General features: G+C 51.5%; 1 protein-coding gene across 5 annotated transcripts in view; it reads left to right on the plus strand.

Annotated features, from left to right (window-relative positions):
• GOLGA3 (golgin A3) overlaps positions 1 to 16,686 on the plus strand; it is a 43,861-nt gene that overhangs the window by 1,056 nt on the left and 26,119 nt on the right. For 4 of the 5 annotated variants that reach the window (XM_045041280.1, XM_045041279.1, XM_006938338.5 and 1 more), the window contains exons 2-6: positions 4,888 to 5,176; positions 8,005 to 8,283; positions 10,866 to 10,978; positions 15,282 to 15,940; positions 16,319 to 16,430. In XM_045041280.1, the coding sequence (XP_044897215.1) occupies positions 5,068 to 5,176; positions 8,005 to 8,283; positions 10,866 to 10,978; positions 15,282 to 15,940; positions 16,319 to 16,430 (1,272 nt within the window). In that variant the 5' untranslated portion in view covers positions 4,888 to 5,067. The remainder of the gene's footprint in view (positions 1 to 4,887; positions 5,177 to 8,004; positions 8,284 to 10,865; positions 10,979 to 15,281; positions 15,941 to 16,318; positions 16,431 to 16,686) is intronic. The other variant, XM_045041282.1, reaches the window with a different exon arrangement.

Genomic DNA, 16,686 nt, shown 5'->3' on the forward strand with positions numbered 1-16,686 from the left:
GGGAGTGGTGACTTTTGGGCCAAGGCCTCTATGACCAGCAGCCAGTCATGGAAAACTGTGGGATGAGAGTGTTTCAGGCAGAGTGAGCAGCAGTGTGATGACCCTGAGGGACGACGAGTGACTTTGGTAAAGAAGTAGTGTGTCAAGGGTGTAACGAAAAAGGAGGAAAGTGGCGGGGTGGAGGATGCAGTGTAGGGAGGAGCCAGATGGTATGCGGCTTCCTAGTTCAGGGTAAGAGGTTTGGGTTCTTGACAGTGTGATTGAAAACTACTGAGACCTAGTAAACCATGTACAGGTGACTCATGCATTTAAATTTTTTTTTAATTGTTCCTTTACTATTGCCAGCATAACCCTTTCCTGGAGAAGTAGCTTTCAGTTAACATACGTTGAATGGCAAGAAAAGAAAAGAAAACTCATCTGACATTACTCAGATTCAAAAGTAGCTTTTTTTTTTCTTTTCTTTTCTTTCTTTTTTTTTTTTTTTTTTTTGGCCAGTTGCCTTTGGCAGTGTGCATTCCTAAGTGAGAATATCTTCTAATTGACTTTACTATCAATTTGACGAGCAACAACTGAAGGGAAGATAACACATAATAACAGCTACCATTTATTGAGGGCCTGGGACAGACCCTGTGCCTTGTTGCATTTAATCCTGGCAAAACTTTGTTTCTCATCATGTTCCTGATGAGGAAACTGGCTAAGAGTGGTTATGAAACATGCCCATGACCTTACAGCCGGGGGTGGAGGGGTCAGGACTGATGCTGGAGTCTGCACTTTACGTGGCATTGCTGTACAGGGACAGAGGCCTGCCGGCTTTTCACTTTGTGTGTCAGTCCCTGTTTACTTGTGTACTTGTGGTTACTAGCGTGGCCTCAACTAGATGCTGTCTTCTTAAGGAAATCCTGTTTTATCTTTGGCCTTGCTGTTTGTTTCCAATTGCCAGTAGAAACAAATAAGGTGGGGTAGATGGAGCTGTTCGCGTGTATATCGAAATCATGGGAAGTTGAAGTCCTATATGTGCCTGAGACGATTTTCTTGGCATGAAGTCCTTTGATGCAGATGGCGTGAATTTAGAGTTATGAGCATTTTGTGAAGTTGTGATAACTGTCTCTTCCCTCCAGGAAACACAGCAGAATGCAGGTAGTCAAAAATGGTAATGTGATAAAACTGATATTAAAAAAAATTTTTTTTAATCACGAATTGGGGGGCACCTGGGTGGCTCAGTCGGTTAAGCATCCAGCTCTTAAAATGTATGTGTATGTATGTATATATATATGTGAAAAAAAAATTTTAATGTTTATTTTTTAATGCTTTTTAATTTATTTTTTGAAGGAGAGAGAGAGAGAGACAGAGCTTGAGCGGGGGAGGAGCAGAGAGAGAAGGAGACAGAATCCGAAGCAGGCTCCAGGCTCTGAGCTGTCAGCACAGAGCTGGATGCGGGGCTCAAACTCAACAAACCGTGAGATTAGACTTGAGCCTAAGTCAGACGCTTAACCAACTGAGCCACCCAGGCACCCCCCTATATATATATTGTAATGTTTGTTTATTTTTGAGAGGGAGACAGAGAGCAAGCAGGGAAGGGGCAGAGAGAGAGGGAGACACAGAATCCAAATCAGACTCCAGGCTCCGAGCTGTCGGCACAGAGCCTGACATGGAGCTCGAGGTCACCACCCTTGAGATAATGACCTGAGCTGAAGTAGCATCCGACTGCTGATCTCAGCTTAGGTCTTAACCCTGAGATCATGCGTTTGATCCCCATGTTGGGCTCCACACTGGGCGTGAAGCCTACTTAAAAAAAAAAAAATCACGAATTGGAATTCATGTTCCTAATAACCGCTTCCTTGGGATGTGCCCCTAGAAGTCTGACCCTTCTCTCTGCCCTGTTTTTGTGAGCACTGAGGTAGTGAGACCCTGACCGACTGAGTCCTGCTAAGTAAAGTATACTGGAGCCTGAGGACAGACACAGAATGCCAGCTTATTACCTACAGGGAGATGTCACTTCAGCGGAGGCTGCTCTGGGCCTTCAGTGAGTTGTGTTGTCCGGCTCCAGGAGGAGCTGCGTGTGCATGGGAGCCATGTTTATGAGTTGCCAGAACATGTCACAGTCCCAGGGTCTCATGCTGTGGAGGGCTGCGTCGTCCACCTCTGGAGCGGCGTAGGACCTCTTGGGACTCAGCAGGGTTTTTTGTTTAGCAAGAAGTTCACATAAAGGGCATTAAGTGAGTGGAGTACGTGATGGCACTGGGCTCAGACAGCCTGGCGCGTTCGTCTCCGTGTTTGCTTCATCAGTGGAACGAGCATCTCAGCAGACCTCCTCTTGCCTGGGTCCGGCATCGTCACGGCCTCAGGCCATCTCCTCAGCAGCTGCTTGGCTGCCCCTGTGCCTTCCCTGCTCTGCCGAGCCGTGTTATGTGTCCAGCAGATGAGGGAAGTCCGGCTAGCTGCCTGCTCGGGTTCTTACCCAGGGGACATTGCTTATCTGGGGTGTGGCCACTACCTGCTGCTCTCCCAGGGGCATTCTTTGTCTCATTGGAACGGTAGCTTCTTCCGAGGGGTTTTAGTTGGAATAGTCAGAGTTGTTCTGTATTTGAAAAGGCAGTGTTGATGCTCAGGATGCAAACACTGTATTGTTCTGGAACCACTAGCTTGGTTGCTAAGGGGTGGAACTTGGCAGGGCCAAAGATTGAAGTTACTAGCCTGTGTCGAGAGCGTCACTCGGAGTGGGGGATGTTCGAGGGGGAAGGGCCGACTGGGAGCGGTCGTTTCTGCTTCCGGGCCTCTTGCTGCGTGGAGGAGATGCACACACACCCTTCTGCAGTGAGCTTGCACACGGGGTGTCTTGGTGGCAGAAGGGAGTGGGCCAGGCACTTTACCTGAGGCCCCGCAGGACTTCAGAGCAATGTCTAATGGTGGATGTGGAAGGGCCCTTGGGGATTTGCCTGGTGGTCAAGGGGAAGGGGCCCCCACGGCAGAGGGACCAGCTTCTGCCTGAGCAGCACCCACCTGTCATTGTTGCCCTTGCAGGCACCATCGCCCCTGCCCCCACGGGGCGGGGGCAAAGACATCGCAAAGCAAAATGCAAACATTTTCTTCTGTTAAGGGACTTGCGAGGAGGGCCAGCACATACAGCGTGCCCTGCGCAGTGACCTCTGATCCCACGTTCCACTGTATGTGTTGGTACCCATTCTTGAAGCGGCGAGCCTGTGGTGAAGGGGACGGCCTGGCTGGCCTTTTGCTGACGTGCCTCGCCTTGCTTTGTTGGGCGTCTTACCTAAGGATCAGCTGTCTGCAGTAGCCAGGGGAAGGCCTGGTGGACAGTATTTGCCATGGAGCCAGGACCCTGTGGAACACTGATTTTTGGAGGGGCCTGTAGGATGTGCAGGGACAGGTGTGGAGCCTCCAAGAGCTCGTGTGTCTATCTCCCCGCCCTGGGAAGTCTTTGATGATGAAAGAGGGTACTGATTACTGTAGAGACAAAAACAGCATAGAGAACTCATTGCAGACAGGATCATCGGCCAGCCTCAGTAGCTCCCTTCATTTCTGTGATCCGGAATTTGGTTCAGTCTTCAAATATGTGCACAAACGAGCCACGGAGCCACACTGGCAGCCAGCGCTTTTCAGTTAGCTGGTTGGTACACATTCTATCAGTGGTCCTTCGTAGTACAACCCTCGTGCTGGTTCTACACGTGGCGCTAGACTGACCTTTTCATCTTCTTACCGCACGATTACTCAGCCATAGCATCTTTGGCCTATAGGTGCCAGACAGCAGAGTGGAACGTGTGCGTTCTTAGAGCTGCTAGCCAGACACTCGTGGGTTTACACGGGGGATGCTGCCGTCACTAGTCACTCGATGCCTGGGTGTGCCAGGCTATGTCGACCACCAGTGGGTGCTTCTTCCTGGGGGACGGCAGGAGAGGACTGTGGCAGGAGAGGCACACCTGCCTTCTGCTGTTGAGTCAGCACCAGCCCCTCCATGTGTGGGCCACTGCTCAGGCTCTTGTCTAAGATGTCTGTGTGGGATTTGTAAGCCGCAGAGGGAAGTCATGTAACTTTTTGTCCTGAAACTTGTGAGACACAGAACAGTATGTAGGATGACGTGAAACTTACCATATAGGGAGTAAATGCCAGCATCTCTGCAGAATGGATAGTGGCTCACACCTTCCCTGCTGACGAGGAACAGGTTATGAATATCCTCAGTACACTTCAAAAATGGTAACCAGTTGCCAAACCTGGGGCAAAGTTTTGCTCCCTTGAACTTAGCCTAGCAGGTTGGGCTAAAAGCTAATCCTGACAGAAATGAAGGATGAAACTGATCACCTGCCCCGAGATGCCTTCTCTGGACCCCGATTCCACGTCCTCATCTCTCTGTGCTTCCCCTGACACAGCGTAGGGTTGCCATGTTCCGTGAACCTCGCCACCATGCCAGGCCTGGGAGGGGAGCTTGCCCTGTGAGTGCTCGGGCCCACGGGTCCAGGGCAGAAGTCACTGGCCACACGTGGCTATTTAACTCAGATTTCTTTTTTTTCAACATTTATTTATTTTTAACTCAGATTTCTTAAATTTAAACAAGTAGCTTAATTCCTCAGCCTCCCAAGGCCTGTCCCTGCGAGGGGCTACACGTGGGGCTCAGGTCCGGTTACAGAGTGGCTCTGCCCTGGCGGGCCGGCGTTAGCCAGCTGGTTCCCTTCAGGAACGGGCCCCAGTGTGGTGGGTCAGCACTTTACCCTCAAACCTAGCATATTGCAGGTACTCAGGAGTTATCTGTTGAATGAATAAACCTGTTTATTACATGGATGTGAATCGGGAGCCAAATGTTAGTCTTGCAATTGTTACTTCAAATCTGACAAATGAGGTTTCATGATACCTTCTTTCTCTTTTCCCTCCTGTCAGGTATCATGATGTTATTGGGTTTGATTTCAAGCCACTTATGAGACTGGACGTCTTCCCAAAATGGACGGCCTAGTGCGGGTCTTCCCAGGAGCTCCGGGCTGCTGCTAATGGCCGAGACCGAACCCGCCCGCAGCCCGCTTGCAGCCCCCGAGTATCGGTCCAGCCTGTGCCGTCCTGACCATGGACAGAGTGCCGGCCGGATCCAGCAGTGGCACCCCAGCTCGCCCCGAGGCCCTCCCAGAGCCCCCAGGGTCACTGGTGCCACCTGACCAGTGGGCTGACGCCCCGTGTAAGTCACTGGTTACTCTGTGCTGCTGACGCTTTGCCTTTAGACGGGAGGCGACGGATCACCTTGCATTTTGGAACAAGGCTGTGGTGCTTCAGACCGTAATGAACTTTTCGTTCAGAGTTTGTTTTTACTAATCCTGTGAGCGCTTTTTCTTAGTTGATGCCAACTTTAAATCACGTGCCGGGCGTGTCAGACCGATAGCTGCCCCGCTCTCTGCTCCAGCAGACACGGCAGCACCGGTCTCCGTAAGGGTTCTGTGGTGTTACTTGCCTGGCATCTACCTTTCGGATACACAAACGGTCCGGGAGTGATCCAAGGTTATTGGATCACATTGGCAGGTTAGCTCATGGGTTCTTCATTCATCAGAAGTACAGGGTGAATAATTTACTCGGTTGTGAGGCCCCTTCCTGTTTAGGGGGGTCAGTGCAATGTGTCAGTGCAAAGTTGTAGGTATTGATTTACTCATTCGCTAGGAGAAATTGCATTTTCCTCTTGCAAAATGATGTTCGGGCACCCGCTCCTTCAACAGCAGGCAAGGCTGCTAACAGCAGGGGCCCAAGACCAAGGATCCAACGGTGGGACAGACAGGGAGCCGGCTCTTAGATCCGTCACTGAGACAGTGAACCCTCAAGCAGGGCCTTATTCGATCTCGTTTCACTTTCTTCTCGTGTAAGTGGAAGATTACTGGTGCCTGCACCCTTGGGTGGTCACGAGGGCTGAAAGAAATGGTACACAGGTCCTCAGACACAGTAGGAAGTGCTAGTGGCCCTTGTTTGTTATTGTTTCATCATCTTTGTTATCTATCTGCAGTTTGGCTTGTGTTTGGGAACAATGATCTTTTTTTGGCCTTTTAGATTTTTCTTTTTTAATGTTTGTTTATTTTTGAGAGAGAGAAAGAGAACGTGGGAGAGGGGCAGAGAGGGGGCACGGAGGATCCAAAGTGGGCTCTGCACTGACAGCAGAGAGCCCAACAAGGGGCTTGAACTCACAAACCAAAAGATCGTGACCTGAGCTGAAGTCGGATGCTTAACCGACTGAACCCTCCAGGTGCCCGTCTGTTAGATTTTTTTAAAAGTGCAATATAGGGGCGCCTGGGTGGCTCGGTCGGTAGGTGTCCGACTGCATCTCCGGTCACGATCTCGCAGTTCGTGAGTTCGAGCCCCGCGTCGGGCTCTGTGCTGACAGCTCACAGCCTGGAGCCTGCTTCAGATTCTGTCTCTCCCTTGCTCTCTGCCCCTCCCCTGCTCACACTCTGTCTCTCTCTCTCAAAAATAAACATTAAAAAAAATAAAAAAATAAAAATAAAAGTGCAATATAATGCTTAAAAAACTACTTTGTCATATAAACAGGAAGATGTAGAGACTCTTCCAAGTCTGTAAGCCCCTCAGAATGATAATCTAGTATCTGAAATGCAGGCTCCCCTTCCCCCTCACCCAGCATGGAGCCAAAGGGTTGTTTGAGTAAGAATTGAGGTCAGGTCAGGATTGTGGTCCGGTCTCCTTACTGTTGCTTTGAGCCTGTGGTGCCCCATTTGTATTCTGTTTTTCCTCTTGGGGAGGCATGACAGTGAGTAGCTGTATTGGTTGGGCCTCACATTTCAAGTATCAGAAACCCATTTTGAATTTGCTTGGGTAAAGGGGAGTTCCCTGGATTCATACTGGGTACATCGTGGGATCCAAGTGATGTGGATTCCCATAGGAGGCTGAGGCCTTGCTGCACTTAGGTACCTTTGGAACCACACCCAGGGACCCCTGGATCCTCCTTCCCTCCCTCCAGGCGCCATCTTGGTTCTTGACTGCCGACCGGCTCCCCCACCAGGGTGAGGGGGCAAGGAAGGTAAAAATCATTTAATTGTAAGAAGCCTTTTTTTTTTTTTCCTTTTGACAAGGAAATAGATTTTTAGTTAATGTATGACAAATCCACATGTAATAATGTTAGCGGTGAAACTGAGCTTGCTATGTGCGTGTATGGTCATCACTGGTTAAACTTGAGTGTTTATCTAACAACTGTTGATCAAACAGTAGCACAGTCTCTTTGTCCTCAGATTCTGACTCTGTGCTCAGCTTTGCCATAAGTGTTCTGATCAGTTAATCTATGTCTTTACCTTAGATTTCTCGTTTTGGAGGATACACTTATGCTTTGAAATGACTTTGGAATTATTCCTTTGTAAATGTGAGGCGTGACTGATCAGCCCTGTGTCACCAGCGTCTGTTAGAAACATTATCAGCTGTGTTTTCAGCATTTATTTTCCATTGCTGTTTTTTAAAAGCAGACTTCCATAAGATTTCTCATTGGTCTTGTTTAAAAAATTTTTTTTCAAGTTTATTTATTTATTTGGAGAGAGAGAGAGAGAGAGAACGAGTGGATAGGGGAGGGGCAGAGAAAGAGGGGGAGACACAGAATCCGAAGCAGGCTCCAGGCTCACAGCTGTCAGCACAGAGCCCGACATGGGGCTCAAACCCACAAACCGTGAGATCGTAACCTGAGCCAAAGTCGGATGGTTAACCGACTGAGCCCCCCAGGCGTCCCTCATTGTTTAGATGAGAAGGAAGATTACTACTTAAATTCCACAAGCACTGGGCGGAGGGTGAGGGTGGTCCACGGATGAGGGTGTCTGGCCCTGGCAGGCGAGCAGCTGTCCGATCCCCACACCCACATGAGGAGAGCCCGGCCTGCTCTGCCGCCAGAGTGAACGGTCTCCTAGGACATTGGAGATGGCTCGTGCTCGCACGTCTAGAGGCTGTCCTGTCCTGTCTTCTCCGCATGTCCGAAATGCAGCTGCCTCTCGTGGTTGACCCTGTGATGGCTCAAGACACTCTCTCTTGCAGGTGCCAGTGTCGAGGCCCATAGAGCTGCAGATGGAGGGCGAGGCCTGGATGGACCTGGCAAGGGGGACACCTGTCAGAACGGGCCGACGCCACTCTTCCCAGACCCTGCATCGCCTCTTGGTCCTGCCCCGAGCCCACTGGGTCCCGAGGCCTCTGCAGGTGTGGCTGATTTCCATGACAACCTAAGGAAGTCTCAGGGGACTGGTGCTGAGGGCAGTGTTAGAAAAGAAGCTTTGCAGTCCCTCAGACTCAGTCTTCCTATGCAAGAAACACAACTGTGTAAGCATCCGTTCCCGCCGGCTCCTCCCTGCCCTCCCCTTCCTCCTGCGGCGCCCCCGTCGCTCCCCACCCTCCAGACACGCTCGCTGCTCGTCCCTCTGTCTCCACCGGTCTGTCGCTGTGGTGGGTTGTGCGTGTTGCGTGCAGCTCCATTTTGGAGAGAAGCGGCGTTCCCTCGTGGTCACGCTGAGGGTGCGGCTCAGGGTCTGGGCTCGAGGGACTGTGCGCGGCATGTCTTACGCTGGACGGCGAGCAGGCAGTCAGTGGGGAGTTAAACTTCAAAATCTTTCTTCTATGAGTCATTTTAATGAGCGCTTACCCCTGGGGACCCAGGGGCAAACAGGTCACAAACTGGCAGACTGGGAACCCTAGAAACGTCCAGGCCTCTTTCCAACGCGTTTTTCCTCCACAGACATACATAATTTTACATAAAGGGATCGTACCACACACGCTGTTTTTCCTCTCCTTCCCCTTCAGTACCTCGTTCCCTCCCCTCCAAGTAAGCCACATTCTCACATGACCCTTCACGGGCTTCTAAACAGCCAGGTTTCAGGTGTTTTCGGTCATCGTTTTTTCAAAGGGAGTCAATTGTAGCATCCTGTGTTTTCCGCAGTGCTATGTGGAGGTCGCCCCAGGTTGTCTGATGCAACTCCATGTTCTTGCTTTTGAGGCTGGTCGGGGCCCCGTGCATGGCCGGGTGTGTCTCCACTTCTGTTCGTCGGCCGGAACCCCCGGCGCTGGCGAGAGCGCCCTGGCGCCCGTGGGCACGGTGTCGCCGCTTTAGTTTCTGTAGGCTCTGTCCCAGGATCGCAATTCCTGGTCAGAGGTGGGGGCGTCTTTACCTCCGTCGTGGGGAGGCCCATGGCCGCTGACGACCGTGAGATGACGTGGCCCCCCCTGCAGGCACAGGCCCTACTGTCACCCTCGCCACCGGCTGGGCGGCTGTGCCCGGAGGCGCTGTGCTCCTTACGCTTCCCTGATCACTCGGGCACTCTTCACCTGCTGGCCATTCGGTCGTTTCTCTGAATTGTCTGCTGATTTGTTTGGCCCATTTTTCTTTTGGATTGTTTGCCCTTTTCTCCACAGGCATTATTCTGCTAGGGCTGCAGCGTCTTTATAAAAATTCTGTACATTTAGGGCAGGCACCTGGCTGACTCAGTCTGCAAAGTGTACAACTCTTGATCTTGGGATTATGAGTTCCAGCCCCACGTTGGGCATAGAGCTTACTTAAAATAAATTTTAACTGTCAACACTAAAGTCCAGAGATGCCATATAAAAGTGTGGATTCTTGACCGTAGGGATTTGTGAGCCCTAATGTCAGGTGCTCACTTGGTGAGTGTGTACCCGACCCTCAGTCTGCTGACTTGGGGGCTCCCTGCTTGAGGCCATAGACACCTAGGGTTTTCCCACATGGACCCCTGAGCCTTGTGAAAACTACTAGATCTTTTCGGTGATAAACACACACATTAGTGGTAACTCGATGAGTTCCTAGCGATATTCTTGGCCTGTGCTCAGGTCTGAGGGATTATGTAAGACAACGGCTGCTGATCTCCTCAGAATCCGCATCTGAAGATGACGCGGTCTATAAAGTGGTTAAATTGTGACATTTTCCTGCTCTCATCAGCGCAGCAGCCGACCCTGCCTGTGTGCGTGGCAGCGTGCTGTGTACACGTCTACACGTCTGCTGTGTGTGAAAGAACCCTGGGGCCATTGTGCCTTTTGCTTGCTATTCAGCCCTTTTATTACCCAAAATAAAAGATTGGGGTTTTGAGATATTTTAAAATCTGTTGTTGGCCCCAAAAGTTGTCATTTCCCCTTCTGTCCTCGAGCATGGCCCCTGCCCTGGAGCCGCCTCTGTCAGGAAACTGAGGTAACCAGCCCCAGGCCTCGCGGGGACCCCTGCGTGGCCTTCACTTCCAGGTGAGTCCCGAATGCGTCCCTGTGACAGTGCTTTTCCCTAGTGAGTAACCTCTGAGTACTGCTTGTATGAGAGCCTTCTGATTTTGCAAAACTGTACTGTAACATGACTCGCTGTAGGGATTTAGAGAAGCTGTGGGTCAGATTGTGTCCCTAGATGTAACCATGTGAAGAAGGCATGTCTGGTGACCGTGGCCACATGCCAGGTTGGCTCATGTCCCCCGTCCCTGGGCCCCGCTCCATCGGCACTGCTCTCTGTGTGCGCCTATGTGAAGTCACAAGCGTGGTTGGAGCCAAGTGGGAGCTGAGGGTCCCTGAACCTCAGAACATCGGCTCTGGCACCGACTTCAGATTTACTTGTTACCACAAGTCCACGGGTGACCTGTGTCCGTTTTCCCAGCTGGACGCCTCTAGGGAACTGTGAGCACAGACCCTGTGCTCGACCGGTGAGTCTTTGACCGGGCACGTCTGGTCTGTGGTCGGTGTCCGAAGCTCACAATTGTCTCCATCTGGAAATAGCTCTTTCAAACTGGACGGCTGTGTGTTGTTTGGAGCTAAATCATATTTAATTGGTAGTTGAATGGGAACAGCCAAGCCACTGTTCTGGCTTGTCCTCTGTGCCCTCATGCGTCACGAGTCACTAAGTGGTCGTTCCTCCACGGCAGGTTCAACAGAGGCTTCCCTGCCCCTGGAGAAGGAGGAGCAGGTCCGACTTCAGGCTCGAAGACGGCTCGAAGAACAGCTCAAACAGTACAGGGTGAAGCGCCAGCAGGAAAGAGTGAGTCTCCGTGTGTGTGTGTGTGTGTGTGTGTGTGAGAGCATGAGCGGGGGAGGAGCAGAGGGAGACAGAGAATCCTAAGCAGGCTCTGTGCCCAGCACAGAGCCCGACGCGAGGCTCTATCCCACGACCCTGGGATCATGACCTGAGCTTAAATCCAGAGTCGGATGCCCAACTGACTGAGCCACCCAGGCGCCCCAAGTCTTCCCGTCTTGAACAAGCTCATAGAAAACTTCATGTGTGAAAAACAGTAATTAGATGTAGTTTCTAGGATCTGTCATTTATTTCTCTGTGCTGGGATGGTCTTCTGTGCTTCTTTGGAAAGATCATTTCTGTCTGCAGTTCCCACCCTTTGGGGAGACTGTGGCTCCTGCCGCATATGGCCCTTCCTCCCTTGGAACAAGCATATTTTATTCCTGTATCTGCCATTTGAAAAGCAGAGACCGCAAGTACTCAAGTATAATTCTTTCTACTCGAGCAGCCAGTCCTAGGTTTCAGCTGTGTATCTGATGAGTGACGTAGTTTCTGCTGACCTTTGGTGTTAGAATATGTGCTGTGTCATGCGTATTCGATAAGTACATCGTATGGTACGCTAAGGTTGGTTTATTCACACGTAAGACTTGTTGGTGTGCTAATGAAAGCAGTCTTTTTAGTCCTATCAAGTGACTCCAGGCAGGTGGGTTTGAATGTTCATTTCATACTTTGTTCAACTTTTCTGTGGACTTGAGAGTTTCAAATGAGAGGAATTCAAAATTAAAATGAAACTGACTTTTGTAAGTGCTTTAGGTGGATGGTTTAGTGGTGACACATCCCCCTCAGGCTGTTTTCCCAAGAGGGAACTGTGACCTTGTGGGTGTCACTGCTCCAGAGCCAACGTGAATGGGTTAGAGGAGCCGGCACCAGACTCTTTTGCCTGGTCAGGGGCTTCCAGAGGTCCGTCCACACGGCCCACCACAAGTTAGCGGTAAGAGTGGTTAATAATCACTACATGCCTGGCACTGTGTACTGTTCCCTACAGAAGAGGAGCCTGAGGCTTGGATAGTAAGGAGCCGGTCAGGGGTCACTCAGTGGTGAAGAGGAGAGTCCGGGTGTAGACCAGACAACATCTGTGGGCCAGGGCCCGTCCACACTTTGCCTCCCAGGCCCGTCTACACTCTCCCTCCCAGGACTCCTCCACACTGTCTCCCTGGGCTTGTCTGCACTCTCTCTCCTGGGACCCAGCCACACTCTCCCTCCTGGGACCATCCACAGTGTCTTCTGGGGCCCATCCACACTCTCCCTCCTAGGACCCATCCACACTGTCTCCCAGAGCCCATCCACACTCCCCTTCTCAAGGTCCTGTCCACACTCTATCTTCTAGAGGCCTGTGTGGTTTCATGCAACATTAGGTGATTAATATGTCAGGAGTTCAGTGTAGGATTCTAAATGTGAAATTTAGCATCACTAAAATTACTTAAAAAATTACATAATATACACATAACACGGGTGGTTTAAAAGTTTTTTTTTTTTTTTGAGACACACACACACACACACACACACACACACACACACACACACACGAGTGAAGAGGGAGAGGCAGAGAGGGAGAGAGAGACTCCCAAGCAGGCTCCAGGCTCTGAGCTGTCAGCACAGAGCCCAACATGGGGTTTGAGCCACAAACTGTGAGATCATGACCTGAGCCGAAACCAAGGATCAGATGGCTGAACGAGCTGAGCCACCCAGGTGCCTCATAACTGGTGGTTTAAATGGAAGGATACTTTTGGGGGCTTCTGGCTGGCTCAGTCAGAAGAGCATGTGATTCTTGATCTCAGGGTCATGAGTTTGAGTCCCATGTTGGGTGTAGAGATTACTTAAATAAATAATAACTTTACATGGAAGGATACTTTCTTAGCCCTCAGTAACATACCCGCTCTCAAAGTGATGGAAACAGGCATTGTGTCTGTCACATGTTGGTCTGACCAAGTTATGATCTCTGCTTGCTCAGAAGCGAGGAAGGCAGGGTGGCTGCAAGATGCTGGGGCAGGGCCAGCTGGGGCAGAATGCAGCCTGGGGAGGCACGGTCCGGTGTGAGGACCGGAGTCTCAGTCAGTCCCCACGGCCTGGCGCCGCACGGCTGTCACCGAAGCTTGGAGCTGAATGTCTGGCTGCACTGGGGTCCGCGGCTGCCTGTGTGCATGCAGAGGCCCGTGTGTGCGGCGTGTGACGTGCTCACGACCAGTCAGCACCACCTGTCTGCATATCCATGACTGCAGGAGAGGTGTTTTGAGGTTGGTTCAGACTGGGAGAATCTGCCAGACCTCATCATGGGTTATGGGGGTAGGTCCACGTGAAGGGGCCTAGGATCATCTCAGTAGCTGCTGAAAAGGTGTTTGTGAAAAGTCAAAATACGCAAAACAAGTGAACAAAAACTCCTGAAGGAGAAACAGGGTATTTCTTTAGGAATATTTCGTTTACGTGAGGAACGTAGTTCAGACGTCATCCTCACATGGCGTAGATGATGAGAAGTTCTCCATGCTGCCTTCCTCCCTGTGTCCTGAGTGCAGAGTGGGGACTGCCTCACCCTATGCTGTAGTCTACCCGCATTTCCTTAACCAAGCTCGTGGTCAGCATTCCGGTTGTTGCTACATTTTTGAAATTGCAAACAATGCTGCAGTGAACATTTTGCGTCTTGGTATATTCTTGTGGGCAAATCGTTGACTTTCACATTATTGGAAAAAGGCTTTATGTATTTGTTAGTTGGATATTCAGTGTGCTCTGGATAGGCTGGACTGGTTTATACCCCCGTTAGCAGGGATGAGACTGCGAGTGTTGGCCATCCTTGGCAACGTTAAAACAACAAACACTGAGCTTTTGTCCTCCGACAGGTGAAAACAACAATACCTCCTGTCGGGGAGCACCTTTTACGTGTTAGTTGTTTGCGTGTCTGTGTCAGTCTTTGTTCATTTTTCTTTTTTTTTAAAGTTTGTTTTTGAGAGAGTGAGAAAGCATGGGTGGGGGAGGGGTAGAGAGAGAGAGGAGTGAGAGAGAATCCCAAGCAGGCTCCACATTGCCAGCACAGAGCCCGACACGGGCTCGAGCCCATGAGCTGTGAGATTAAGACCTGAGCTGAGGTTGTATGCTTAACCGACTGAGCCGCCAGGCGCCCCGTCTTTTTTTAGCTATTTTTGCTCACTAGTTGGTATTCTTCTCGTCACATCCCAGGATCATTTTGAGATGGTTCCCTTTCTCCTCCTTGACCCCCTGCCCTGTTGGGATAGCACTGACTTTGTGGAGTAAACCTAGGATTGGCTATGTCTCTAAGAGAAAGTCATTTTGAAATAGCATCAAGGAACACTATCTTCTGTCATCCATTGTCTCATTTAAAGCCGTTAGGGAAGTTCTAGCTGATGTAATAATTTAAGAAAAAGATATAAGAGATATAAATATTGAAAAAGAGGAGAAATGTTATTTGCAGGTATTGATAATGCCTTGGAAAACTCTAGAGAATCAAGTGAAAAAAATTATAATATATTAAAATATTATAAAATAAGGGCACCTGGGTGGCTCAGTAGGTTGAGCATCTGACTTCGGCTCAGGTCATGATCTCACAGTTGGTGAGTTTGAGCCCCGTGTCGGGATCTGTGCTGACAGCGTGAAGCCCCCTTCGGATCCTCTGTCTCCCCCCATCTCTCTCTGCCTCTCCCCTGCTTGTGCGTGCGTGCTTTCTCTCTCTCTCTCTCTCTCTCTCTCTCTTTTTCTCTCTCTCTCCCCCCCCTTCTCCCCCCCCCAAAAATAAAATAAACCTTAAAATGTATTTTAAATTATTAAAATAATGAGGGTTCAGAAAATCGTCAGTTTAAAATACGAGTATAAAAAATCAATAGTTAGCCTAATAGGGCTAGTTATAAAATTAGTGGGAAAAGAGAATATTTACGGCAACAGCATGATAAAATATCTAAGAATTACATAAAATGGCAATGGTTTGGAATCTCAAGCAGTCTGGCGCGAGCAGGTGTGCATAACTGGAAGCGCGGCTCCTTAGCCCCTGAGTGATCGTACATCTCAGGTGGCTGTGACCCAGCAGGGACGCTTTGGATCTGGACCTGGTTGAGCCTGTCGAGAAGAGTGCGCGCGCAGGGCTGACGGGACAGCTTCGTAAGGCCCTGCCTGCCGGATACGTGGGGATGCTGCACGGTCCCGGTCGTGCGGGGCGTGTGCCCGGGGCTGGCGCAGGGAGGGTGGCCGGTGCAGCCTTTCGGGCCGCGAGGTTTGAATGCTGCCGTCACTCGTAGACGTGATTTCTGTACTTTGGTTTCCTCCCCAGTGCAGTCAGCCTGCGGCCAGAGCACGACTGTCCAGCACGCTCGACCCGGAGCTCATGCTGAACCCGGAGGCCCTGCCCCGTGCCAGCCCGGTGGCTCTGACAAAGGAGTACTCCTTCCTGCGCACCAATGTCCCCCGAGGGCCGAAGGTGGGCAGCCTGGGGCTCCTGGCGCATCCCAAGGGGAAAAGAAGTTCCAAACCGAGCAAAATCAGGTCTCTGGCCGATTACAAAACTGAAGACTCCAGTGCCGGGAGCTGTGGTGGGAACGCTCCGGCCGCAGACGCTGCCGGGGGCGCCCTGAAGCAGAGCCGGAGCAGCGTGACATCAGTAGTGTCCGAGGTCAGCCCGTGTCCTGAGGCCGAGGACCACCTGGAGAACGCGTCCCTGACGGGCGACAACACGTCCGAGGCTGATGGGAACGAGAGCGACAGCTCCTCCCTCAGCAGCGTGTCTACCCGTGGGACGCGCGGGCTTCTGGTGGACCCCGTGGGCACTCGCGACGCTTCCTATGTGGTCAACGGCCAGGAGATCGCCGCCACTGCCCTGGGCCAGTTCCCCTCCATCACGGATGTCCTCCAGGCTGCGGCGGCCGAGCACCAGGACCAGGGACGGGAGGTCAACGGGGAGACCCGGAGCCGGACAGACAGCATCTGCAGCAGGTGGGTGCTCCCTCCACCGCCAGAGCCGACCGGCAGTGCTGGGTTTCTCCTCGTCACGTCCTGAGCGTGTAACGTTTCTGTCTATACAACTCTGTCATTCTGTAAGACGTGGGAGCAGGTCAGGAACCGCGTCCAGTGTTAAGGGATGCTGTTTCCAGTATTTACGTAGACTCGTGTCTAAAGCTGCACGGATACTTCCCTGGGCTGAGCAGCTCCCCGGAGGGTTTCTTGGGAGCGTTTGTAAGAGCGTTAGTGGTCCACTGAAACCTTCTAACTGTATTTATAATGTGGCGGGGACTGGAGCGGCGGTGTGGGGAGCCCAGAGACTGGATGCGTGAGGAGAGCTGGCGCCTGATGCTCTGTGCCTTTGTCCCCCAGCGTGTCCCTGGAAAGCTCCGCTGCGGAGACCCACGACACAGTGCTGCAGGCCCTGAAAGACAAGATGAGACTCGAGGGTCAGCTGGAGGCGTTGTCTTTAGAGGCCAGTCAGGTAACGGACACTGGAGGCCGGGAAGGCGCCACGGCTTCGGGGCGCATGTGCGCGGCCTGCGGGCTGGGTGCTCAGTCCTCTGTGTCCTCACCCTTTGTCCGCCTGCGTGGCTCGGTGTCTCCCTGTATGTCGGTCCTGACTCTGGGATGCGGGCCCGACGGTCCCGTTGGCGGGTCTCACCGTAAAAGACACTGGTAAAAGTGTCATCTTTGCCCCTTTAACACTTTCTGCTGCGGGTTCTGCCTTTTCTGATGTG

This window comes from Felis catus, chromosome D3 (assembly GCF_018350175.1).
Source record: "Felis catus isolate Fca126 chromosome D3, F.catus_Fca126_mat1.0, whole genome shotgun sequence".
In the NCBI taxonomy this organism is placed as follows: Eukaryota; Metazoa; Chordata; class Mammalia; order Carnivora; family Felidae; genus Felis; species Felis catus.